This window comes from Polypterus senegalus, chromosome 4 (genome assembly GCF_016835505.1).
Source record: "Polypterus senegalus isolate Bchr_013 chromosome 4, ASM1683550v1, whole genome shotgun sequence".
Lineage (NCBI taxonomy): Eukaryota > Metazoa > Chordata > Cladistia > Polypteriformes > Polypteridae > Polypterus > Polypterus senegalus.
Genome location: NC_053157.1, coordinates 73,272,809 through 73,299,493, shown reverse-complemented (window position 1 = coordinate 73,299,493; position 26,685 = coordinate 73,272,809). Strand labels below are relative to the sequence as shown.

The window sequence follows — 26,685 nt, the reverse complement described above, 5'->3', positions numbered from 1 at the left end:
GATAGATGTATAACACAATGATATTGTCATCCATTGTAAATACACTGCTATGTCATTAATATACAGCCATAACTGTTATTTTTATGTAGGAAATCTGGAATAAACAGGGTGAAACGATGGACTGAAACTTACTTCAAAATGAGATCAGACGAAACTAAAGACCTTTTATTCAACATTGCTGCCTTTAAAAGGAACAAGAATGTGAGTGACCCAAGTTTCGATACAACCTAAAAAAGGGCCCTGATGAGAATGACCTCATCAGTCAGGCTTTATTTTCAGTTTGTATTTTGATAATCTTCAAAGTTTAACTCATTTATTTTTTTGAACCATTCATTTATTTACCACATTGTATGCTTTTTGCACTTCTTGAAATTAAATAGCTGTCAAGTGAATGGCTGTGCAAAAAATCATAATCTAAAGCATTAAGTGTGTCTTTCCATCCTTAATTTATACAGCATATCCAATCTGATTTGTGTCTATTAGAGGATATTAAGCGAAAGTAGTCATTTTTTGTTAGATATCTAGACCAATTTATTTCTTACTGACAGAATGTGAGAAAAATAAAATTGAAAGCCCTTCCAGTGTTGCTTTACATAATGAAAGAATATACAGGGTGGACAACTGTTTATTTTCTCAAAAATGGATTCAACATTGATTATTACCATACCACATCATCATTGATTGTCATAATAAGAACTAGGGGGCAATAGCTTTGCTTGCCCACCCCTCAACCCCGGGGAGGGGTGCGCTTCACGCTAGCCAGTTCGTGTCTCTGCCGTCTTGCGTTGTGTGCTGCTGCTACCGAGCTGCGTGATCTGCTTGTCGCGCTGTGTGTTGTTCATTTAAAAGCCTGTACAGCAGCTCTCCTTTAAGCCAGCTGCTGCTTGTGCCGTGTCTCGTGGGACTTCAAAGTCTCTCTCCGAGATGATCACGTCTCAACCCGAGATTTTTTTATTATAATAGACAGATATTAAAATATTGAAAATACTTTATTGACTAGAAATTTTACAAAACCAGATTATGGAAGATTAATAGTGTAGGGACAGAAGCTTATTTCTGCTAATTTCAAAGCTATAGATCTGCACTGAATTAGTTTTTTTTTTGCATGGCCTGATGATGCACTAAAGTGCTTCCATCTGTAGTGGCTTAGTGGTTAATTTATTAGGCTACAGACTAAAAGGATGCCAGTTCAGTCCCACTGCTATCTGGCAATGTGTCTCAGAGCAAATTGATTTACTCACAAGTCTTACAGAAGGAATGGCACTTCTGTTTTATAAAACAACTAGCAAAATACCTGCGCTTTGCAGCGGCAAAGTACTGCTTTTACATTTTTTTAAGAAGAAAAGTAAACCTTTTTAAACTGAGGGAAAATATACCAATAATTATTTGTTAAGGATCTCTTTGTATACTATGTTGTCAGTTCAGCACTCCGGTTATAATATGACCAAGCTGTGCGAGCTTACTGTTGAGCATGCAATGTATAGTTGGCCATGTGAAAAGCAATGTTGCCTCAAATCAATGGCAACCTTTTGTAGGGTCTGTCCCTGAGAGTTATTAATTGTCATCGCGAAGCAGAGCCTTACTGGAAATTGCAGGCATTTGAATTGAAATGGGAGATCAGATGGTATAACGGGAATGCGAGGAATAAAAACTCTCTCCCCTGAGCAACGGCCAGTAAAAATAGTTGCCTCAATTAGGTTCTTTTGCAGACACGTGACCTGAAGTCTCGTGCTGTTACAAAGTTTTTCAGTAACATTATTGGTGTCCCACACCTCAAAATTAGATAATGCTAAGGAGTGCCTTGAGGATTAAGAGTGTGGAGAATCTCTAGCGACAGCGTGTCTATTAACTTGTGGATTTTTCTGTGAGTATTTGGCGGCAGCGTCATGAAGTTGTTTCCGCAAGACTGCATTAGCTGCGGAGCTCAGCTCGGAGCGAAATGAAGTGAAGGAAATGATGTGAATGGGAGGGGAGATGATGACGTGACTCCCCCACCCGCCTTAACTGTCCATTCCTCCATAAACACAGTCTCTCGGCATGACAAACACCAGCGGTAGCGTGTCTATGCACTTAATTAAAAGTTAAGCTTTACACCTTGCTTTCCTATTCGTTTGCATAAGCACAGTCCTTCACCAGCAATTTTAACTCCATTACAGCAATTTTAACTCAGTTACAAAGTGATCAAAAGTATCGTTTATACCCTGGTCTTCTCATTAAACTTGTATCTCGCGAATATCGTATTCGTCGTAGGCATGACAAACGCCAGGGGCAGCGTCTTCGTTTGCATAAGCACAGTCCTTCACGTGCGAATATTTAGCAGCAGTGTGTCTCCCTGACCATCTCATCTTCGTTTGCATAAGCACAGTCTTTCACCCACGAATATTTAGTGGCAGCGTGTCTATTGGATTGCTGCTGACGGACGGCCTTATATGGGCAGGCACTCAATTACGTGGGAGGCGTGATGATGCGGGATGCAACCGAGCTGCAGGCTATGGCCGTAAGTAGGTTCCAGCTATGACCGTTACGCATAAAATTTCGAAATGAAACCTGCCTAACTTTTGTAAGTAAGCTGTAAGGAATGAGCCTGCCAAATTTCAGCCTTCCACCTACACGGGACGTTGGAGAATTAGTGATGAGTGAGTGAGTGAGTCAGTGAGGGCTTTGCCTTTTATTAGTATAGATTAACCCGTTCGGCCTTGGATTTTCTGTTTTTATGGGAAAAATTATTTTGTTAGATATTCTACTTTTGGGGTGTCTAGAAAGCTCAAAAATAACAAAATAAAAAATGATTACTATTATTATACAATAACTGCCAAATACTTCAATCTACTTGAGGAAATAAAATTGAAAGTGGTGTGCACAGTCCGGAAGCGTCCATTTTCACTTCCATGTTTCGTAGCCAGTCTCTCCAGTCTGTGCTAATAGTAGAACGCCCGGTTCCAATGGCAGCAAACATACCTGTGCTTTACAAAAACAGCTGCATATTTATGTACTAGTAATAGGATGTCTGGGCCAAAAGGGTTAAAAGTGTCACCTAAATAATGGAATGGAATGATCAAAGCAGTCATTTTAGTTGGTAAAGCAGTTTTTTGTGCTCAATGATTATTAAAAGTAACCCAGTGTTTTTTTTTTTTTTTTTTATGGCAGGCTGAGAGTGAAATATTGAAAACTCTACTTTCAGTTTTCCCTCCTGAAAGAGAACATTGTAACATACGGAAGGTACTGAATGTGCACGTTTTGAAAACATACATTTTGTTGCTTTTGTACATATTACAGCCTTTAAGCTTATCTGAATGAATCTTTTTGTTCTTCTCTCAAAGCTGTTTTGAATCCTACTGTCAATAAGCTTGTGGTGAGCCCTGTAACCATGTAATCAGTAAAAGAAGTGTGTCAATATTTGTGAAAAGCAAAGATGGTTCCAACATATTAATATACTTGACATATGAATAAGTCACAGGAACCTTATTATAGAATTGGTTTTAAATACAGTTTGGATTAGAAGGCAAGCGTGTTGCCTGGTAATTAAATTCTTTCTGCATATTTGTTTGTTAATGTGGTGCAGTGCTGTTTAATAATCTTCAGTTTGCCTTAATTGAACTTTGAACAGCAATGCTTACTTAATTGCATGACTACCGTTCTTGAAAACTTTTTAATCTCCTCTTTCCTGATGTGTGTCACAGTTTTTCTCATCAGGAATCAAAACATATCAAGGGCAATGGATGTTATTATTTTTGTTGAACACGTATCTGAATAAGAGCCGGGAGAATCAGATTTTTATATCTACTTGCAATGTCGTGAAAAAAAACTTTCCTCTGTCTTCAAAGAAGGCAAATATGGAGTTCAGATGAGAATGCAGAACAATTATTTATTTGCATAAAGATTTGCACAAATGTCCGTGGAGGGAGCCATCAGTTAAACAGTTCATCTCCTTTTATACTTTTTTCTTACTAATTCACATCATCTAATACATCACGACACCTGACTCTTAATATGCAACATAACTTTATCAGTTCCTCCAATCAACTGAAGCCACCAGGAATTTCTGACTCATGTCAGTTCTCCCATTATTGTGAACACCACTTCAGTAAAGGGATGTTCAGTAGAATTCCCCATTGGTTTTAGCATCACTTCACAGGAGGGGTGTATGGGTTTTTGCATCAGTTTATCCACGTTTTCTGGAGGGGTGATCATTACTCAATAACCTCATTCTAACCTGGGAAAATTACGTTGGTAGCTTCTCTAAGATGAGACAGAGACTTTATGTGCTTAAGCTTTAGGTTACATGTAGTGTAAAAGAATTCACTCGACACACTTAAAAAGGTTTGGGGCAGCCACCCGTATATTATTCCTGGCTGCAAAAGAGTCTTTGTAAAATACAGAGATGTTCTCTATATCGAGTCCAAAACAAAACTGATGGGATTGGACAGGAAGTGATGTAAGGGGACTGGAAGTGTTGTCTCTTCATTAGTCAGCCGTAACTGGAAGTGATATTCTTTTAGGTATCGGAACCGGAAGTGATATTCCTCTAGGCGCTGGAACCGGAAGTGACATCATCTGTTTTAAATCAGACAGATTTTCCTGCGACTGGTCTGTAGAGATAACAAGAGAAGGTTTAGTGCACCCCGCAACCCCATGCCTGGCGTGGAATTACCTTTGCTTGGTCCATACAACATCTTCCTAGTCGCATGTGCGTGACAGTAGTTAATCCTTGAGTTGCATTCAGTTCTTTTTCTTATGCTTAATAATTCATTCTGTTATGCCTTCATTATCTATATACTTATAATAGATTGTAAAACATTATTATATATTGCCTAAAAATTGCATAGCAGTTTCATGTAAGCTGTGTAAGCTTACAGTATCTCGCACAGAAGCACAGTCTTCTCACCACTTGGCAGGGGCTGGGAATTGTCATTGGTAAAGTTCAAAGTGCATATTCCTAGAGACATCATTCAAATTGTGTAATTTTACATATTTTTTGTTTGGATGTTTTAGTCACTATTGTTATGAGATAGAATTTCCAGGGATTATTGTGAGAAGACAAAAAGACTGAGGGATCTAAACGTACAGTAAAACAGGAATTGTAGACAGTGCCAGGCACAAGTCAACAACCAGGAGATGTAAAGAAAACACAGGCAATCAAACTATAAGGATGAACTAAAATTCAAAGGAAAAGGCAAAAAGGAATTCAAAAACTGTGAAACAAACGTGGCCCTTGGCCTACTTAAGAAGACTCTAACTATCACTAAGATTTGTTTGTTTTTGTTATGCAACAATTGGAACGACAGCCATATTTATATCAAATGTCCAATGAGGTCAGAGACAAGATGATTGGGGTCACATGATGTGCATCTCCGAGTCATGTGACATACACGCATTGTTAAAACAAAAACTTCCAAACATAAATTCCTGAAAAATTGAAAACCTTAAGTGATCAACTAAAGAAAATAATTACAATAATCCCAAAAGTGCAACCAAATGTGTGTAGTTAGAAAAGCTATTTTTCTTTTTTTTTTTTGCTGTTTTCTTCTAGCTGGGATTCAAATGCTTGACTTGTGTCTTTGTTGTACATCTTTGCTTTATTTATATGCTTTACTATTTGTCTATTTATAATTTGCAGTATTCTTTATGTTTTATGTATCTGCATCTGTCATGTTTCAGCCAATGTTCCTCCTCTGGCTGGGCTTCAAATCTTTGTTTCATGTCATTTTTGCTCAATATTGACTATTTTGCTTACATTAGGATTGCTTGTGTTTATTATTTGTATTCTTTGGGTTTTTTTTTTTTCATTTTGTCTATGTATCATTGTCTCATGTGTTTTGTAGGTGGTTCCTCAGGAGGTGGGGCCACTTGCCAATCACTACCAGGAACTGACTTCTGCCCTATAAATCTGGAGGGTCTCCCATAGTTCCTGGTGGTTAATTGTGAATGCACTCTGTAGTAGATAAGTTATATTTTGCTGTGGATTCTTTGAACTTGTGCTCAGATTTTGACTTTATTTCTGGATTCTGTATAGGGACTGTGTTTAATTTGGATTGTCTTGCCTTTTTAGTCAATTCCTATTTGTGCTCCTCAGAGCTTCCTGTGCTACTGAGCTTTTTGTTAAAAAAGAAATCTTTTATTTTTATAAAGATCCCATATTTGCCCTTTTGCCCTGTTATTTGATGGTATATCCCCTTCTAATGGGCATTCTTCTTCAGGTACAGGGGCCCATGCACCTCTCAAGCACTGTAACACCAATCTGTCTTGTTTTCTCTTTACAAGACCACTGGCCCCGCTTACAATTGCTAGTTGAGCATTTGTCATTCCTTTCACCTTGATTCACATTCTCAATTAGCTTCTTCTCTTTAAATCACATCCTTCAATGGGTTGTGTGATCAGATGCAAGTGCTACATCAAAAAGGGGGTGTTCTTGCAACCATGAGTCTTTGGTTAGCTCTGAAAGACCAGATCCCCTGGATTATCAGAAGAAAGAAGCACAGTCCAGTATATTCCATGGGACCTTTGCACACAGTGAAGAAAAGAATATACAGTGATCCCTCCTCGATCGCAGGGGTTGCATTCCAGAACCCCCCACGAAAGGTGAAAATCTGCGAAGTAAAAACCATATGTTTATATGGTTATGTTTATATATTTTAAGTCCTTATAAACTCTCTCACACTCTTATAAACATTTCCCGCACAATTATACAGCATAAACCCTTTGTATTCTCTTAGATAATAGGTAAGATTTGTTGAAATTATGCATGAACAAATTATGTATGAATAAATTATATATAAACACACTGTTTATATACAGTAAAACCTAATATTATTTTAAAGATATTGAGCGTCTCCGATATCACATGTTACAGTCATTACGATAGACAGGCCACCAGCAATAAATACGTACAATGCAAGAAAAATTGTATAAAGTAAATGTGTGTACAGTGACACTAAACATATGTACATGTACTAAGTACTGTACGTAGAAAATTAATCATAGTTACTCAGCAACAATGCCATGACGACTTGTCCAATAACAATGAATTTAGTTTTACTACACAACAAAGGAGAGCGTTACAGTTCTTCTAAAGGAGCCTCTTCAGGCGACTTGTTCTTCTTCCGGCAGTCTTCAATCCAAATCCCTAAAGCAGATTCCATCCGGACTACTGCCTTATTACGCCCACTTACAACTTGTTTTGCGCCCTGGTTAAAGGACACCGCAGCCGTAGATCTTATATTCTTTTTCCCCTTTTTAAATAAAAAGAATCGTGGATTCATTGATGCCTTAATGGCGTCTTACAGCGGTGTAGCTTTTCCCTTCCTTCAACATATCCAAAACTTTTACCTTTTCGGCAATTGTTAGCATCTTCCGCTGGCGCTTGGGCACGGCCACTGAAGCAGTATCGGGAGCAGATCGTTTTGGAGCCATAAAGAGCACAAAAGTTAACTTTTTACACAGCGAAACACGTTGATGCTGAATGAGCGAGACAAGACTTCCTGGTTAACGCAGCGGTATCGAATTCTGCGCTCCGTCTCTTAGCCAATCAGCACACATGAACTTAACTGAGTGCTCTGATTGGTTAGCTTCTCAGCCATTTGCCAATAGCGTCCCTTGTATGAAATCAACTGGGCAAACCAACTGAGGAAGCATGTACCAGAAGTAAAAAGACCCATTGTCCGCAGAAACCTATGAAGCAGCGAAAAATCTGCGTTATATACTGTATTTAGGTATGCTGACATATAAAATCCACGATAGAGTGAAGCCGCGAAAGTCGAAGTGCGATATAGCGAGGGATTCCTGTACTTAATTGAAGAAAAGAATAAAAGGCTGAGCGATATAAAGGATAAAGGGATCTGACAAAGATCCTGGCCACTAGTCAGGTTAAGGGTCAGGAAGGCAAGAGAGCTTTAGTCAAACCCTAATAAGCAGCAGGCATAGTATATTGGTCAAACAGGTTTGCATAAGCCAAGACCAAAACTAACATAAAGAATTCATTAACAATAAGTTTTTATTCAAATGAAGTGCAGATGAGGATTGTTTGTACAATGATCCAAAAGCTTGGATTCTGTCCTGGGGTCACCATCTGTTATAGAGAAGTGAATATAACATTATAATGATGCAATATTTGATCACATAATTGGCCACAGTCCTGGAAACCATAAATGAGATGGCAGCACTTGTGAAACCAAAACACAAAATAGTAATAGGTTGGTCCCCTGTCCTATAGAGAGCCCTGACAGACAAGGTATAATTCCATCCATCTTGTCTTGATCTCTCTCTAAAGCTCAAATCCTTAACTGTGGATCTTCTAGGATACTCAGGTCACATACAATGCATTAAAATTGGCAAGTTGTGTTTCCCTGTTACTGTTAGCACCTTGTAAGGCCATGGCGTTTTCTCATATTGTCTTTTCCTGCTAAATTACGTTCCCACCACAATGCTTATTGTTACACAAAAGAACCTTAAAAGAGAAGCTAATTAAGCATATCTAGAAATGATTGCCACAGTTAAACATCTATAAATTTATCTTCGAACCTGTTTAATGCAACTAAGGGTGGTGGGGTCTATAACAGAAAAATCATCAACGAAACCAAAAAAAATAAAACATATGGTTTAATTTCATGCCATACCTAAAAAGGTTCAATTAATGGAGTAAAACAAATGCATGCGTTAGGAGAAAATATAAACTCTGTACAGATACTGACCTATTCCTGTTTTGAGCCTAGAACTCTGAAGCAGTAGAGCTAACCACTGTGCTGGTATGTGTCACTAGACTGTAAATGGAATAAGCCTTTATAACATTATTACTCCCATTGAATGCGACAAGTTAGTCATCTTATTATCTACCGATGAACACATTTATTGAGATTAATACCACCTAATGACATTTCTTACTTTTCTGACCCATCACCTATCTGGAGATTTGCAGGGCAACTTTCCAGCCTCAGGGAGATAAGACTGCAGTGTGGGCAGCACATGATTCATCTGACCTATAAAATAAAAAGTACTTAATCTTGCAAACCTCAATGTGGTGTTTAACCTTCCTAATGCTTAAAGCTGGTTATTCAGTTTTTCTTGTAATTTTATATAAGTATCTATGGTGGTATTAAGGAAGAAGAGGCAACTCGACACACATAAATATGAAATAAATATAAAATGGGCAGTAATAAATTACTAAAAACTGTGAAATCTTAAAGTCACTACCATTAGATAGCAGATATTTTTATACTTAATGCATACTGTTGCCAGCAAACACTATGGCCAATTGTTATTTTGTTATATTGTTGCTGTCTGCTTCATAGCTATTTCAAAAACACCTTATGACATTATGTAGCAAAATTCTGTAAATAAGATGGCTAATTTTATTTTTATGATTTTATAATATTTGAGTTCTTTGTTGTTGTCTTTGTTCTTTGTTGTTTTACTCAATGAGTATTCTGTTTGCTGTCTTGGAGGATAAAACAAGCTATTGGAAATAAAGCAAAGATCATCATAGAAAATGTATCAGACATTGTGTTAGAGGACCATCTCCCTTTCTCTCATTCTTTGTCTTTCTTTCTATCTCTCTTCCCTTCTGATTATTTTAGATTAACTTAACACACACACACACACACACCATGGCCAGTTAAAATTCTGAAAAGGTTAAAGGTTTTGGATGGCAAAGCCTATATGAACAGCATAGTCTGGATTGGGCGCCAGTTCATTGCAGAACCCACTGACACACATCTACATTAGGCTAGTTAAGAATGATCATTTAACAAAATTAGCATGCAAACACAGAGAGAATGTGAACACTCCAAAATGTTGAGCCAATGTGAGACTGGAAGCCAGGATACAGGATCCATGAGGGATCAGTGCTAACTACTGCACTGTCATGCCTCCCATACACATGTGGTCTGAAATGAACTCAACAGGCCTTAGTGCACTTACTGATCACTTACTGATGTGCAGAACAATCAAAGCCTTTATTAATGTTTTATTTTGTAGCAGTGCGTGACTTTTAAGTGCACTAAAGACACTATAGCTATTCTAATGTATCATTGCTCTTTTATGTCATATAAAGATCGAATAAAATGTTTGTTAAGGCCTTGCTACATACCACTAACTGACTAATACTGTATATGCACCAGGATGGTCCTGACTCTAAAGAGTTACTTAAGTGACGCAGGATTCCCCAGTGGGGCTGGGGGGGTCTTGTGGCCTTGAACCCCTGCAGATTTAGTTTTTTTTCTCCAGCCCTCTGGAGTTTTTTTGTGTTTTTTTCTGTAATCCTGGCCATTAGACTTTACTTCATTCTTTGTTACTTGGTACTGTCTAATCTTATTTTTGTATTTTTATTTTTTATAAACTTGTAAAGCACTTTGACCTACATCATTTGTATGAAAACGTGCTATATAAATATAGTGGGATGCAAAAGTTTGGGCAACCTTGTTAATAGTCAATATTTTCCTGTATAAATCGTTGCTTGTTACGATAAAAAATGTCAGTTAAATATATCATATAGGAGACACACACAGTGATATTTGAGAAGTGAAATGAAGTTTATTGGATTTACAGAAAGTGTGCAATAATTGTTCAAACAAAATCAGGCAGGTGCATAAATTTGGGCACCGTTGTCATTTTATTGATTCCAAAACTTTTAGAACTAATTATTGGAACTCAAATTGGCTTGGTAAGCTCAGTGACCCCTGACCTACATACACAGGTGAATCCTATAATGAGAGTATTTAAGGGGGTCAATTGTAAGTTTCCCTCCTCCTTTAATTTTCTCTGAAGAGTAGCAACATGGGGGTCACAAAACAACTCTCAAATGACCTGAAGACAAAGATTGTTCACCATCATGGTTTAGGGAAGGATACAGAAAGCTGTCCCAGAGATTTAAGCTGTCTGTTTCCACAGTTAGGAACATATTGAGGAAATGGAAGACCACAGGCTCAGTTCAAGTTAAGGCTCGAAGTGGCAGACCAAGAAAGATTTCGGATAGACAGAAGCGACGAATGGTGAGAACAGTCAGAGTCAACCCACAGACCAGCACCAAAGACCTACAACATCATCTTGCAGCAGATGGAGTCACTGTGCATCGTTCAACCATTCGGTGCACTTTACACAAGGAGATGCTGTATGCGAGAGTGATGCAGAGGAAGCCTTTTCTCCGCCCACAGCACAAACAGAGCCGCTTGAGGTATGCTCAAGCACATTTGGACAAGCCAGCTTCATTTTGGAATAAGGTGCTGTGGACTGATGAAACTAAAATTGAGTTATTTGGGCATAACAAGGGGCGTTTGAGGAAAAAGAACACAGCATTCCAAGAAAAACACCTGCTACCTACAGTAAAATATGGTGGTGGTTCCATCATACTGTGGGCTGTGTGGCCAGTGCAGGGACTGGGAATCTTGTCAAAGTTGAGGGACGCATGGATTCCACTCAGTATCAGCAGATTCTGGAGACCAATGTCCAGGAATCAGTGACAAAGCTGAAGCTGCGCCGGGGCTGGATCTTTCAACAAGACAATGACCCGAAACACTGCTCAAAATCCACTAAGGCATTCATGCAGAGGAACAAGTACAACGTTCTGGAATGGCCATCTCAGTCCCCAGACCTGAATATAATTGAAAATCTGTGGTGTGAGTTAAAGAGAGCTGTCCATGCTCGGAAGCCATCAAACCTGAATGAACTAGAGATGTTTTGTAAAGAGGAATGGTCCAAAATACCTTCAACCACAATCCAGACTCTCATTGGAACCTACAGGAAGCGTTTAGAGGCTGTAATTTCTGCAAAAGGCGGATCTACTAAATATTGATTTCATTTCTTTTTTGTGGTGCCCAAATTTATGCACCTGCCTGATTTTGTTTGAACAATTATTGCACACTTTCTGTAAATCCAATAAACTTCATTTCACTTCTCAAATATCAAGAGTGTGTGTCTCCTATATGATGTATTTAAGTGACATTTTTTATCGTAACAACCAACGATTTATACAGGAAAATAATGACTATTAACAAGGATGCCCAAACTTCTGCATCCCACTGTAACTGTTGTTGTTGTTGTAGGATTGACATACAAGTTTCAAGTTATGGTTCTGTTTTATATTGTGTATAACATTTTGCAAGAAAAAATAGTTCATGTCATGACCAAAACCAGATTCATCGAGTTTTTGTCCCACAGATTGCTCACTGAGATTTCTTTTTCCTTTCAGATACATACACTTCTAAAGAAACACAGAGCTTTCCAAAGGTTTCCAGAAAGCATCCAACTGCAACTGTGTCAAGCAGCAATCTATCAAAGGTATGAAACTGTAAAAAATAGAAAGAAAAATACAGTGCCTATAAAAAGTATTTACCCATTCACATTTTATTGTTATACAACATTGATGCTCAGTGGATCTAATTGGACATTTTTGACACTGCTCAACAGAAAAGGACTCTTCAATGTCAAAATGAAAGCAGATCTCTAGTCCAAATTAATTCCAAATATAAAACACAAAATAATATAGTACAGGCTATTCAGCCCAACAAAGCTCACCAGACCTATCCACTTAAATCTTCTAAAATAACATCAAGTGTAGTTTTGATAGAAGCTAAAGTGTTACTGTCTACCACGCTTCTTGGTAACTTATTCCATGTGTCTGTGGATTTTCTGGATGAAGAAAGATGTCCTAATGTTTGTGCGCAATTTACCCTTAATAAGTCTCCAACTGTGTCCCTGTGTTCTTGATGAACTCATTTTAAAGTAACAGTCTCAATCCACTGTTAATTCCCTTCATAATTTTAAACACCTCAATCAAGTCTCCTCTTAATCTCCTTTTGCTCAAACTGAAAAGGCTCAGCTCTTTTAATCTTTCCTCATAAATCATCCCCTGTAACCCAGGAATGAGTCTAGTTGCTCTCCTATGGACTTCTTCCAGTGCTGCTTTTCCTATCCTGGAGACCAAAACTCTATGCTGTACTCCAGATGAGGCCTCACTAGTGCATTAAAAAGCTTGAGCATAACCTCCTTGGACTTGTACTCCACACACTCTGCTATATAACCTAACATTCTTTTAGCCTTCAAAATGACTTTTGAACACTGTCTGGCAGTTGATAGTGTCGAGTCCACTATGACTTCTAGATCCTTCTTATTAGGTGTACTTTCAAGTTTAAGACATCACACTGTGTATTCAAATCTAACATTTTTACTTCCTACTAAACATTTGCCACAAATCTGCCCAAGCCTGTGTGCTGTCCAAGTCCTTCTGCAATGATTCAGTGATTAGATTATTTCCCAAACCACCAAGCTTGGTATCATCTTAACCAGCTTGTAACTTGTGTTCCTATGTAAATCATTTATATACAGTGTATTAAAAATTGCAGCAGCCCTTGTGCTGACCACTGTGAAACACCACTCTTAACATCAGCTAATCAGCTGCTTCCTGTGTCTGAGCCAATTTTGGACACTACACACTACACCCTGAGTGCAAAATTAGATAATTTAGGTATTCACCCCCTTTAAGTCATTATTTAGTAGATGTCCCTTTGGCAGTCATAACAGCCTTGAGTTCATGTGGACAGGTCTCTATCAGCTTTGTACATTTGGACACTGCAGTTTGTAGTAGAACATTCTATATGCTATTTAAGAATAGCCCCAGCTCCACAAGCACTTGTATCTATAAACAGCTTATATGGCAACAAAGTTAGGAGCAGACAGAACAGGAGCAATAATTAATAAAAATTTTGCATTTTCAAAATAATTTTGACAATCATTCCTCTATTCAAAAGATCTTTTTGAACTCAATAAATCAGTCAATGGTGTCACCATAAGTTTTTCCCCTTTTTGCTTTGGAAAATTGCTCAACATCTGTCAGGTTGCATGGAGATTATTAGTGAACAGCTGTTTTCTAATCCAGATGTAAATTCTCAATAGCATTGAAATCTGCACTCTGACTAGGCTACTCCAGGACAGCCATTCATGCTTTAATTTTCTGCTTTGGGGTAATTTTCTTGCTGGAAAACAAATCTTCTCCCAAGGTGCAGGATCCTCGCAGGCTACAAGAGGTTTTCTTCCAGGACTTCTCTGTATTTTACTGTGTCTCTTTTACACTCTACCATCACAAGGCTTCCTGGGCCTGCTGCAGAGAAACATCCCCACAGCACGATGCTGCCTGCCACCACTGTGGGGATTGTGCCACATCACTGAAAACAACATCAGTGTGTTTAGATCTCTGTCCTTTTCCTTGCTATGCTAAATTAATTCCTTTACACTGAATTATTACTTCTTCAGATCAATAAAACATCCTGCAATGGGTTAGGTATTACGTAAATATAGCAACATTTCCAATCGTTTACCCGTAACTTCCAATAACTGGAAAAAGAGCAAAGCAAACATAGTCGTTTGCGGGAAGGTGGGGGAGGAATTCTGTGAATCTCAACATTAAGGGAAGCTGATCGAGACCAATAGTACTAAAACAACCTGAGGTGTGGCGAAGAAAGGACTGATTCATAGTCACCATCCAGGGTCAATAGAAATTGAAAGGTCTGTTTACTAGCTGTTGTACGCAGAGGGCATTCACTGATTGTCTGCTGCTCGCCTCAGTAGGTGCCCGGCAAGGTCTTAAACTTCCTCAGGAGAATTGTTATCTTTCTTTGAGTGATTTTTCCCAAGCCATGCGTCGTCTTTTACCTTTCCAGTCCAACCTTTCGAGCTCTTCTGGGCAGGGCTGCTTCAGCATGCATGGTCCCGCTCTTCTGCAGATTCTCACCTGCATATTTCCTAACAGGTCAGTCTAGCCACAGTGTACTTGGTTGACTTAAAATGGCAAAAATAGACATTCAACTCCAAATAAAATGTAATTTCTTGATTGTAAATTGTAGCTTTATTAATAGTAATCACGCCAGTTTGTGATTTATAATAATAAAGTCCAAGATCACACGGAGAGTGTGGAAATCAATATGCAGGTTATATCTAAGCTTCTTCCACATACAAATTCCCCCTTTCACAACTGCAACAGGTTGCAACATCAGAACAATTTGCTATTAACTCAAAGAACTTTCCATCAACTTATTTGCGAATAAAATGGAATGTCTGAAAAAAGTTTCATGGACACAAACGTTCCCCTCTTTGATAATTTAAGTAAATCACGAGGCTCTTACAGCATTTCAAACTCACTTGCTGTTGCTTAGGAAGCAATAATATATTTGGTAAATATTATGTTATACTGATAGAGAACCTGGATGGCATGTGTTGGCTTTTGTCCTAGATATTTGCATTCATCTAACCTCTTTCCTTTGTTGTAAAGTTGTTTATGCTTTGTAATTTTCACAGCCAATGGTAGATGGTGCGTGAATGTCAAAAGAGACCTGTTTGCATCTTATCATTTTAAGAATTAATAGTAATGCAACTCAAATTCTTACACTTTTTTAACATGGTATCTTGAACTCTGAGTGAGTGTAAGTAAGTAGCTTTGAAATTATACCTATCAACATTTTAGTATACAGATGAGGCTCCACAACTTCCTTGTCTTGAAAATGATCTCAAATGTTTTTTTAATCTTTTAAAAAGGTAATATGTAAAGAAAAATCAAAAACTGAATATAATTCATTAAACTAAAAATTAGCTTAGCATCTCCAACATTTTTTTTATAGATATGAAGCCAAACGGAAAGTCTTAAAGCAAAATCACCCACCTAGTGCCTGCTACTTAGTACTTTCAGGACGTCTCATGGTGCACATGAAAGTTTTCTCACAGATGAGAGGTCCAGCGCTTGAAACACTGAATGAAATTGAAGAGGGGGATCTCTTTGGGGTATGTCAATTACACTTGTACACTTAACAAAAATGCTTGTATTATATATCAAATGTTTTTGTGCAAAAACAATTTCTTCTTTGTTTTGAAGGATATGTGCCTTTTGCAAGGAAGACATCGTCCTGCAACTGTTACATGCTCAACTGATGTAGAAGTTTTGATTATAAACAAAGAGGTAGGTTTAGGATTTGAAACAAACAGATAATACATGATAGATGGATACAGTTTTTATCTATTCTAATCCAATATAATTTATTTTTGATCAGTACATTAGACTTCAAAATAAATTGTCTACGATCACTACATAGATTGTATATAATACAGAAATTATTTGTAGAAATAATAAAGTATAATGAGCGGCACGGTGGCGCAGTGGTAGCACTGCTGCCTCGCACTTAGGAGACCCGGATTCGCTTCCCGGGTCCTCCCTGCGTGGAGTTTGCATGTTCTCCCCGTGTCTGCCTGGGTTTCCTCCCACAGTCCAAAGACATGCAGGTTAGGTGGATTGGCGATCCTAAATTGTGCTTGGTGTGTGTTCTGTCCAGGGTTTGTTTCCTGCCTTGCGCCCTGTGTTGGCTGGGATTGGCTCCAGCAGACCCCCGTAGTCAGGATATAGTGGGTTGGATAATGGATGGATGGATAAAGTATAACCATACAGATTATAAGATATTAAGTATTTCAGAACAGGGGGGTATCCCACTATATGTGCTCATGAAATCAAGATTTAGCTGAGCCCACCTCTCTTGAGTAAGCCTTGTTTTTCAATTGAGGATCAGTTGATTCCATGGATGGCAATTGTTTCCAGTTAACTCAAGGTGAGCTTAGGAAATGTGCGGTTATGCGCCACACTTGTGAAATTTAAGCAGCTCTGAGAACCAGCCGTCAATAACATTGATCAGGGCTCAGAAAGCACAGATGAGTGAAGAAGGAGGGTGCAGTATCTACGAACTGAGTACCTGTGACTTGGGATCACTTTGAAAAGTTACGTATTTAATTTAATTGTCAGAAAAGAGATGAACATGTATTGTAACTGAGTCAGTGGCAGTCTTTTCAGCAGTTGATCAAGAAAAATTGATTAATAATATCATAAAAAGGAAACATGTCCACTATTAAGAAAGCAAGGAGAAGCTGCGAGGCAATCCAGACCCTTATGATATTACGGTTCTGAATTTGTGTGAAAAATGGCATTTTTCACAATAAAAAAATGTGAACATCATGCTTGAAACACTTAAAACATGTATTCAGTAACAATATGAAGTGCAAAATGATATACAAGAACATACTTCAGAATTACTAGAACATACAGTATATTTATATGCAAACATATGTTGTGCATTTATCAACCAAAAGGAAAACTGCAGCTTCTGTCATTGGTGTGATGCTCTAATGCATCTCCTGTTAATTAATTTGCCCTCATGTCATTGGACAATATGATCGATCATACATGTTAATGTTTTTTAAAAGGACCGACCTGAACATTGATGCTACAAAAAGACTTGTATTGTAGTCTCTAATTAGCGTGGCAGTGCCGTTATTCACACATACTGTAAGTGCCGTTTATTGCGAACTATAGTAGTAGTATAGTAAGCTTACAAAACATTATCTAGTGTCACTCATTCAGCTTTAGACAAATGCATTTTATATAGATATGCCTACCAAAAAAAATGTAACTGATGCAATTGCAGTGGTTAGGCACTTGCTGTGGCAAGTTGACTTCATAATGTATGCCTTCAACTAGTTGCATATAAAGTGTTTTTGCAATTCTACAGTCATTTTGAAATACCAAAGCTGAGCCTGAGCTGTCCTTTAACTATTTGTTATGAACAATATGAGCTCCCTCATTTATCAGATTTTCAAGGAATAATACAGACACACACCACTGATGATCCCACAGGGTTGTTTAAGGCAAACTGACTTTTTTTAATGCATTCTAAACATCTGTATTTAAAACACCATCATGAGTACTACCTGACTTGACAAATGTATCTATGTTACTCTTTATGCTTTAACTGAGCACAAACAAATACTACAAAAAGGACAGAGCTTTTTTTAGAATCCTTATTTGTGCTGGTGTTTTAAAATTTCTAGTATGTGACGTCAGGAGCACACCGTGGTTGATCCTACAGTCTTAAAAATAAAGGTGCCAGAGTGGTCCTTCAGAGAGATGCTATAGCGCAACCATTTTTTGTTCCCAAAAGAACTATCAGCATGAAGGTTCCATAAAGAGTCACTTATTTATTTACATCAGTAACAGACTCCGTACTGTAAGTAACCTTGAATCGATGGTAACAAACTTGTAAAATACCAATTGGTCATGGTGTTAAAAGGACTCTTCCTGCATATATACAATAACACAGACTAAGTCCAGGTTTTCTTAATCTGTTAAGTCTGTCCTGCTAGGTAGCCTACCATACATTAAAGATTGTAGGTTTATTCTATATATTAGGAAGTTTTTCAAATCACAAAGAACCAACATCATATGCAAAGAACCTTTCCCATAATTAAATGGTGATTTGTCAAGCAAAGGTTCAATAAGGAACCACACAACTCACTAAAGAACCATAAAATGCAATTAAAGAACTCATTATTTCTGAGAGCAGAAGGTCTTTATGTGTGACATTTTTTCTTGTGCATTACACATCTCGGCACTACTTTAGTGTTACAGGTTTACTGATTTTGAACTTTTTTATAACTGATAATTTAATATGGAACACACCTTTTTAAAATTGTTTTATTACTGTGTCTTTTCCTCTTGTCTCTCGTTGACAGACAGACATCGGGGAAGAATGGTGTAACAATTTAAATGTGATATACTATTAATTCTTGTTGTTTTTCAATAAACATTATGGATCTTAATGCTTTACCACTTTGCAACAAATGTCATATTTATTTAAACAGCAGTGTAACTAAGAAAGCAAAACAATTTGGATGTGAACGTCAGTAGGCTTTGCGCCCTAGGAATCAAGTTAATCGAACTGTTCTATAACATTTCAATAATTATTTACCGCTCTGATGCTGATCTTTCTGATCGTAAAATTGGTCATAATGATAGCAATTGATGAGAAGAATTCATAATTAATTGCAAGGTTCCTCTAGAGTGCTTCTTTCTCTTGCACAAGTTGGCTCAAAAACTAATCAGCACATCTAATGACAGGCTTAAGTTTGAGTTTGTTGTTTTTCCCATCCAGCCGTTTTAGCGCCAGACCGTCCACAGGAAATTGTGACTCACAGACACACCCATAATGGAGATATCGATGTTTTCGGTAGTGGGGACCCTAAACGTTGTTAAGATCTGTTAAAAACCGGAGATCGAAATTTTTGACAAATCTAAAGCTTTTACCATAATCTGTGGAGGAGGGTACAAAGCAAAAACCCTGTCACAGACAAGATGGAGACGGATTACATCATTTACTGACATCATTTGCTCATTTTCAATCGATAGTTTAAGTTATAATGTTTTACTGTTTTGTAGTGAACATATAAGATTAATTTAAATCAGAATTGCACAAAAGTGCTATGCTACAGAAAACCCAGAACCTTTCTTCAAGATTTTGTTTCTCATCAAATTCTCAATGTACAACACTCCATTAAGCTCTATCTACAGCTTGTTAAGGACCAGGTCAAGACATGAAGCTTATTTGCCTTGCTTACCAAGAGTGACATGCTCTAATCCTCTTTGGTGGAACTGAAACTGGCTCAGAAAAGCACTGCATCCCAATCTAAATGAGGCTTAATAATAATAACAATAATAATTCTTTAAATTTATATAGGACTTTTCTCAGTACTCAAAGTGCTCTCCATTAAGGGAGGGTCCGTGATGCAAACCCATGGCTTACTCATAGAATACTCCCAATCTCCCAGCAATGGAGAGGTAAACAAAATTCCCAGTGTAATAATTTAGTTTGATGCCTCCATAAAAAACAGAACTCTGCCAGACCCCAGCCTTCTGTCTATATCAGAAGCGATGTAACATTATACATTTTGTTAGTGGCTAATGCAGTGTTTGAGCTGACAGTTCTAAAAGGTTATGCCTGAAAGATTTTCTGAAACTCAGACAAATCCGTGGTGATGTCATTTCTTCCCTGTTGTAAGGCGGTAGCTTTTGCATTTCATTGTTTTGTTGTCTTGTTAGTTTTGGAGTTTTAACTTTGTCCCTTAGAATATGATTTTGTGTTTGCTTCCTCTTGCTCCTTCTTTTTAAATGTTCTGCTAAATAGTTTCTTTGTAGTTATTTCATTATTGTTTTGCTACTTATAGTCTCTTTACTTGTTAATTGGATAATCAGTTTTGTTTAAATTTGTTTTTTCTTGAGTTTAGACTTTGATTATTTTTGTTTTGTTAATTGCTTATTAATTTGTTAACAATCTTTATTATTAACTTAATCATTCATTTTATGTCACTGTGACCATGAAAGGGAAAGGCAGATAAGAAAAGTTCCTTGTTAGTGTTTACGTGAGGATTGCTTCATGGATTTGTTCATTAAAAAAATTAGAAAAATTCTCACAACTGCAAGGAAACAACAGACGTGCAGTCTTATCCACCATGCTAATTGTGCCATTCTAGCAGTGGTATTCAATGACAAATACTATTAAAACTACAAAACTGCCTATTAAACTCCTGTAGTGCTTGCAAATTATTTTGAACTTGGACTGATCCTAATCTTTCTTGCACATAATTCAATTTCACAGTATGGATTTTTGCACTTAAAGTAAGTGACATTAGGGCTTCTTTGCAGAATACAACTCGAAAAAAAATAATGTTTGATGTTTATAAGTAAAAATTGGACTGCCACAAATGAAAAGGCAATAGAGATGAAAGGGCAAAAAGATCAAATGTGCCAAAAAAGCAAAATAAAACATGAAAACTAAAATTAGTAGTCAAAAGACGCGTGAAATCCTAAGTCCCCACAGAATGTTATGATCTAGTTAGTGCCATCAGAACATTTTTTGTAGAATCCAAAATTTTGGATGCCAGCAGCATATCTAACTTCTTATTTACTGACTAGGTGATGGCATCATGTTACAGTTTCCTTCTTATTATTATATGGTGACAACAGAGTATTGTTGCCCAAAACAACAATATGAGTACTGTCATGAAAAAAATACTCAAAATGGTGCTTCCTGAAATATCAAAATGACAACATGGAAATAAACAGAAATAATGGCAAAAATTTATAAAGAAAAAAACACAAACAACATCTATAACTTTCAAATCCTTAAAAAGGTTGAATTCTTAAAGAGAGTTGTTTATAAGACCGAGTCCAATACAGAACTGATTAAACAAAGGCAAGATGGCGGCTTTAAAGGCCCATATAGGAAGTGACACCGTCCTGGGGACCAGAACCGGAAGTAATGTCATCGGAACCGGAAGTTACGTCATGCATCAGAAAATGTAAGTGATGTCATCGAAGGGCCCAGAAATGGAAGTGACATCATCGTAGGTGCCAGAAACGGAAGTGACGTCATTGAAGAAGCTCGGATTTCCTAGGAAGGGTCTGCAAGGAACTGAGAAAGACCGTCAGTGCACCCTGTCGCCCCCTGGTCTGATGTGGTATTACCATTACTTGATCCCTTTAGCTGCCTCCTACTAGCATGTGTGAGACACATGGTATATATGCATTTTTCACACAAAACTGTGTTCTAAAGTTGAGTTTATAAAAATATCTTGCCTGCACTGGTGCTTTGCAATGGAAGCTAACTGGGGCATGGGCCACCACTGCAAAAATAAAAGCTTAAATACTTACTGATGAAGTGGTAAAAGTTTTGATATAAGATAACATGGTTTTTGTGTTTCCGATGCACATTTGTAACAACAAAAGGGATCTGTAAATAATCATTCTATTCTATTCAATCTATTGGTACTATTTTTTTGAGTTTTCACATAAATGCAGAAGTAAATCAAAACAAAATTAAACACATGGCACAAATAATTTAGTTTGATGTGGTCTTTCAGAAAGAAATCCCGCCGCATTTGTGAAAGATTATTGTGGAAGAAGACTAAGTGCTGAGCTATTGTGCACAGATGGTCTTCTTTTATAAAGGCTGACATTTATAATATAGGTGTTTTGTTTTTCAAAAATTAAACTATTTTACAATACGGTGGAGTCTCGCTTATCCGACATAAAAGGGCTGGCAGAACGTTGGATAAGCAAAAATGTTGGATAATGGGAGGTGTTAAAAAAAAGCCTATTAAACGTCAAACTATGTTATAATTTTACACATTACGACCCTAATAATTATATTTTACAACAAAACAACAGAATAAATTAACTGAAAAAATTAACTTAGTTACAGAATTTTCTGAAGGTAAATACAGTATGTACTGTACTTAAAAAGTTCAGTCCTGTGAAGATTTAAAGACAATTTTGATTGTAGTCTGCTTTCCTGATGAGTGCCGTTTCTTCGCTGCCAAGTCTCGCCATCTTTGCAACATCGTTATGTCGATTCCTGTAGCTTCTTCTTGATGCTCAATGTAATTAATTGCAGTTTCTAGAGCCTTAACTCCGTCACTCATATAGTCAACATCTGTACGAGCATATACTGTTTACTACAGCATTGTGACTGCGTGTGTGTGTGTGTTTGTGCTGTGACATGCGTGCTGTGATGTGCCAGATCCCATCTTGCACCTGAAAACACGAAGCAGAGTCTCCGTACTTTAGCAACACCAGCTTTATTCAGCTTGAAACAGCAACAGCGAGGTTATTTATTGTAGCGGAATCTGACATTCTCCTATACACAGACATAGCAGTCAGGCAGGGTCGGGGGAAAGTAATATAATGTTCCTTGTTCCTTGTATCACCCATCGATGGCAGGCGCTTATAGCATGTCCGTAATTGTTTCGGATTCGCTTTTATGGGGAACTGCTACAGCGTTTGGAGACCGCGATTGCTTTGGGACGCTTTTCCGCGTGTTGTCCCATTGGGTGGAATCCCACAAGAGTTTAGAAACTCACTCACACCAGCCATGATTCTTTTCAAAGGTAAAGTGCAGGTTCATTTGCTTTATGTATTTTTACTTTATATTTTGTATTAATCATTTTTATATAAATAGTTTTGGGTTGTGGAATGAATCATCTAAGTTTCCATTACTTCTTATGGGGAAATTTGTATTGATATATTGCACGAGTGCTTTGGACTGCAAGCACGTTTCCAGAAGGAATTATGCTCACAAACTGAGGTTCCACTGTAATTAGCTGCGGCTGAGTCGGGAGCAACAAAAAATAGACTACACTCATGCTCGCAACTTGCAGTTCTTGTAGTTGATTGATGCGTGTTTTTGTTTTTTTTTTTTGCGGTGGGACGTTGGATAATACGGAATGTCAGATAAGTGAAGGTAGGATAAGCGAGACTCTACTGTATGTATGCAATTGCAAGGTAGTGAGCAAGATCTCCATTATGTCTCATTGAGTGACATTATCAGCTTGACAATTCACATCTCGGCAATACAGTTTATATTACTTAATACCAAGCATTTTTGTTTGGCTGTTTAAAAAAATCTTGTTTTATTCTGTCTTAGATTAATGTCTTTTGATTTGGCTTTGGCTCAATTCATTATTTTTGGTTTGTAGCTTTCTCTTGGCCGTGATTCTCTACTTGTTTTATATCTTACACATCCTAGGATGTGTTACCAAATCTTGTCTTACTGGCTTTGACCTTAGGTGGTTATTTTTTACAATCCATCTTCTGAATCTCTACTCAAAATGACTTCTACTCTGTGAAGTGTGTACACCTTCTCCATTTGGTATTAATTATAACGGTGAGCGGGTCAACCAGGAGCTCAAGAATTAAGAAGTACTGAGAGTTAATTGCATTGTTCAGTGAAAGCAGCTCAGTCTGACTGGCCAACTCTTTGGTCACTTGCAGAGCTGTCCGGGAATGTTTTAAAACCCACTGCCAGCGGGATTTGTCAATTTGAACGTCTTTATGGGTTAAGCAGTGGTTAATATCTATTGATTAGACTAAATTCTTGGCACCCAGAATGTGCATGTTTGGATCCTGTTCTGTAGAGAATGGGCTCTGTCATAATCAAGCTTAAAAATTCAGTTTTGTTTAATATATCTAGTTTATTTTTAGTTTTTATTTGTTGCAGAAGGGTACTTTATTTACACTTGGGGCACAACCGTCTTGTTTTTATCGTTTCTACGGGCCATTGTTACCCACATGACCATCATTTATGTTGCATTCTATCATCAGTTACCAACACCTTAAAAAGTAGTGTCCTTATTTTAGGATTCAAAGAAAAACAAATGGCAGGTTGAACAATTAGTGGTTAGATAGGGAAAGAATATTTAGTTATAATTAGGAACTCAAGCTCTGGTTTATCAACTTTGTGTTTTATGTCACATTTTGTGTTTCGCAGCATTGACCATAGTTATGAATTTCAGCCTGTTTTATGGTTGTCCTTTGGCTTATTCCTACTAAAACAAATGTATTGTTCCCCTTTTGCAAACATTGTGTGTCTCTCTGGAGGTTTCCTGGGAGATCTGGCCATTTAAGGATAGAATAGAAAACTCATGGGTCTACTAGGTGGACCTAGTACTTAGATTTTCCCCTTACCCTAAAAGCAATACTGGGGTTTGGCCGAAAGTGACTCTTGAATCGAGGTTTAAAACTGATCTAATGACAGAGGTTCACAGAGTGCAGAGTTTGCTAGGAGTTTGGATTGAGAGCAATTGACTAATGGGAGGAAGTTAGGCCAGACCTTGAAAAGGAAGAGAGCAAAACAGAGATGGTTAATGGTAAAGGGGGCGATCTTTGTGATACTTTCTGGTGAGCAAGTGGCTGAATCGCCCAGTCAGAGACTGAAGACCCATTTAACTAGGCCAGTAGGGGCTGCAATAGCATTCTATTAATCTTCACAAATATCTAACTGTAACCCACTTGGGTTTATTCTGAAAACCAGGGATCTCTATACCTCATCTGACTTCTGGACTTGCTTTTCACCCTGCTGGGTCACAAAACTTAAGTGCCTGTTCATGTATAGAGGAAACAAGCAGTCACTTAGGCATTAGACAGTTGTCCTTTTTTATACCCAGTATCTCCTGTTACAACATCACTGCTGTTACTGAAAGAGAATGTTCATGGACTGGACAAGGTGTTTTTAGGATACTAATAATTTTGTTTTTTCTTAGTTTTGTACTGTTTTCCATGGACATCATTGGTATCACTTTGGGAATCTATCATTATCATAGTGGCGTGTTATTTCACAGTAGCCATGTTATTTAAGAATTAAATTGTCCCCTATATGCTTACTCTCACTGTCAATTCAACTAGCCAGAGATGTTTTGCCAATAATAAAAATCCCTAATGGGCATATTAAAAAGGAACAATAGGTTTGCTAGAAAATAGTTTTGGTCTTAGAACGAACTTGAAATACATAGAATCAATAAATCTTTAGTGCACACCACTTTCAGGGTGAGCACTTAAGAGGCTAATTGAGTTTTATACATGGATCCTTCTAAAAATATGTCTGTTTATGTAAGAAAGGTGTAAACAAACTCAGGGAGATAAGTGTGTGACTCTTGCACCCAAAGTAAAATGCCTTCCAGATTTGGCCAGATTGTTGGAACTTTAGAGAATATAATAAGTGTGCTGCTGTTATAATTCATCTCATTGTGTCACAACACTGTAGCTCTTCCAAAGCTCACTGGCATCCTCACATATAAAAAAGTTTAGGAACCTCTTAATTCTTTGGATTTTTGTTTATCATTGAGTGAGCTTAGTAGCAACTTTCTTTTAATATATGACATGCCTTATGGAAACAATAGCATTTCAGCAGTGACATTAATTTTATTGGATTAACAGAAAATATGCAATATGCATCATAACAAAATTAGACAGGTGCATAAATTTGGGCACCCCAACAGAGATATTACATCGATACTTAGTTGAGCTTCCTTTTGCAAATATATCAGCCTCTAGACGCCTCCTATAGCCTTTGATGAGTGTCTGGATTCTGGATGGAGGTATTTTTGACCATTCTTCCATACAAAATCTCTCCAGTTCAGTTAAATTTGATTGCTGCCGAGCATGGACAGCCTGTTTCAAACCATCCCATAGATTTTTAATGATATTCAAGTCAGGGGACTGTGATGGCCATTCTAGAACATTGTACTTCTCCCTCTGCATGAATGCCTTTGTAGATTTCGAACTGTCTTTTTGGAGTAGCCAACCCCTGCGTAACTTCAACTTTGTGACTGATTCTTGAACATTATCCTGAAGAATTTGTTGATATTGGGTTGAATTCATCCGACCCTCGACTTTAACAAGGGCCCCAGTCCCTGAACTAGCCACACAACCCCACAGCATGATGGAACCTCCACCAAATTTCACAGTAGGTAGCAGGTGTTTTTCTTGGAATGCAGTGTTCTTATTCCGCCATTCAAAGCGCTTTTTGTTATGACCAAATAACTCAACTTTTGTCTCATCAGTCCAAAGCACTTTGTTCCAAAATAAATCTGGCTTGTCTAAATGAACATTTTCATACAACAAACGACTCTGTTTGTGACGTGAGTGCAGAAAGGGCTTCTTTCTCATCACCCTGCCATACAGATGTTCTTTGTGCAAATTGCGCTGAATTGTAGAATGATGTACAGATACACCATCTGCAGCAAGATGTTCTTGCAGGTCTTTAGAGGTGATCTGTGGGTTGTCTGTAACTATTCTCACAATCCTGCACATATGCCGCTCCTGTAGTTTTCTTGGCCAGCCAGACCTGCTGGGTTTAACAGCAACTGTGCCTGTGGCCTTCCATTTCCTGATTATATTTCTTACAGTTGAAACTGACAGTTTAAACCTCTGAGATAGCTTTTTGTAGCCTTCCCCTAAATAACTATACTGCACAATCTTTGTTTTTAGATCTTTTGAGAGTTGCTTTGAGGATCCCATGCCGTCACTCTTTAGAGGAGAGTCAAAGGGAAGCACAACTT

The 26,685-nt window shown here is 37.7% G+C and overlaps 1 protein-coding gene across 1 annotated transcript in view; it reads left to right on the top strand.

The window, feature by feature from the left end:
• The window catches only part of LOC120527454, a 203,968-nt gene that overhangs the window by 4,411 nt on the left and 172,872 nt on the right, over positions 1–26,685 (top strand). The window contains exons 3-7 of the mRNA XM_039750877.1: positions 90–201; positions 3,148–3,219; positions 12,179–12,267; positions 15,600–15,759; positions 15,851–15,934. Coding sequence (XP_039606811.1) covers positions 90–201; positions 3,148–3,219; positions 12,179–12,267; positions 15,600–15,759; positions 15,851–15,934 — 517 coding nt within the window. The remainder of the gene's footprint in view (positions 1–89; positions 202–3,147; positions 3,220–12,178; positions 12,268–15,599; positions 15,760–15,850; positions 15,935–26,685) is intronic.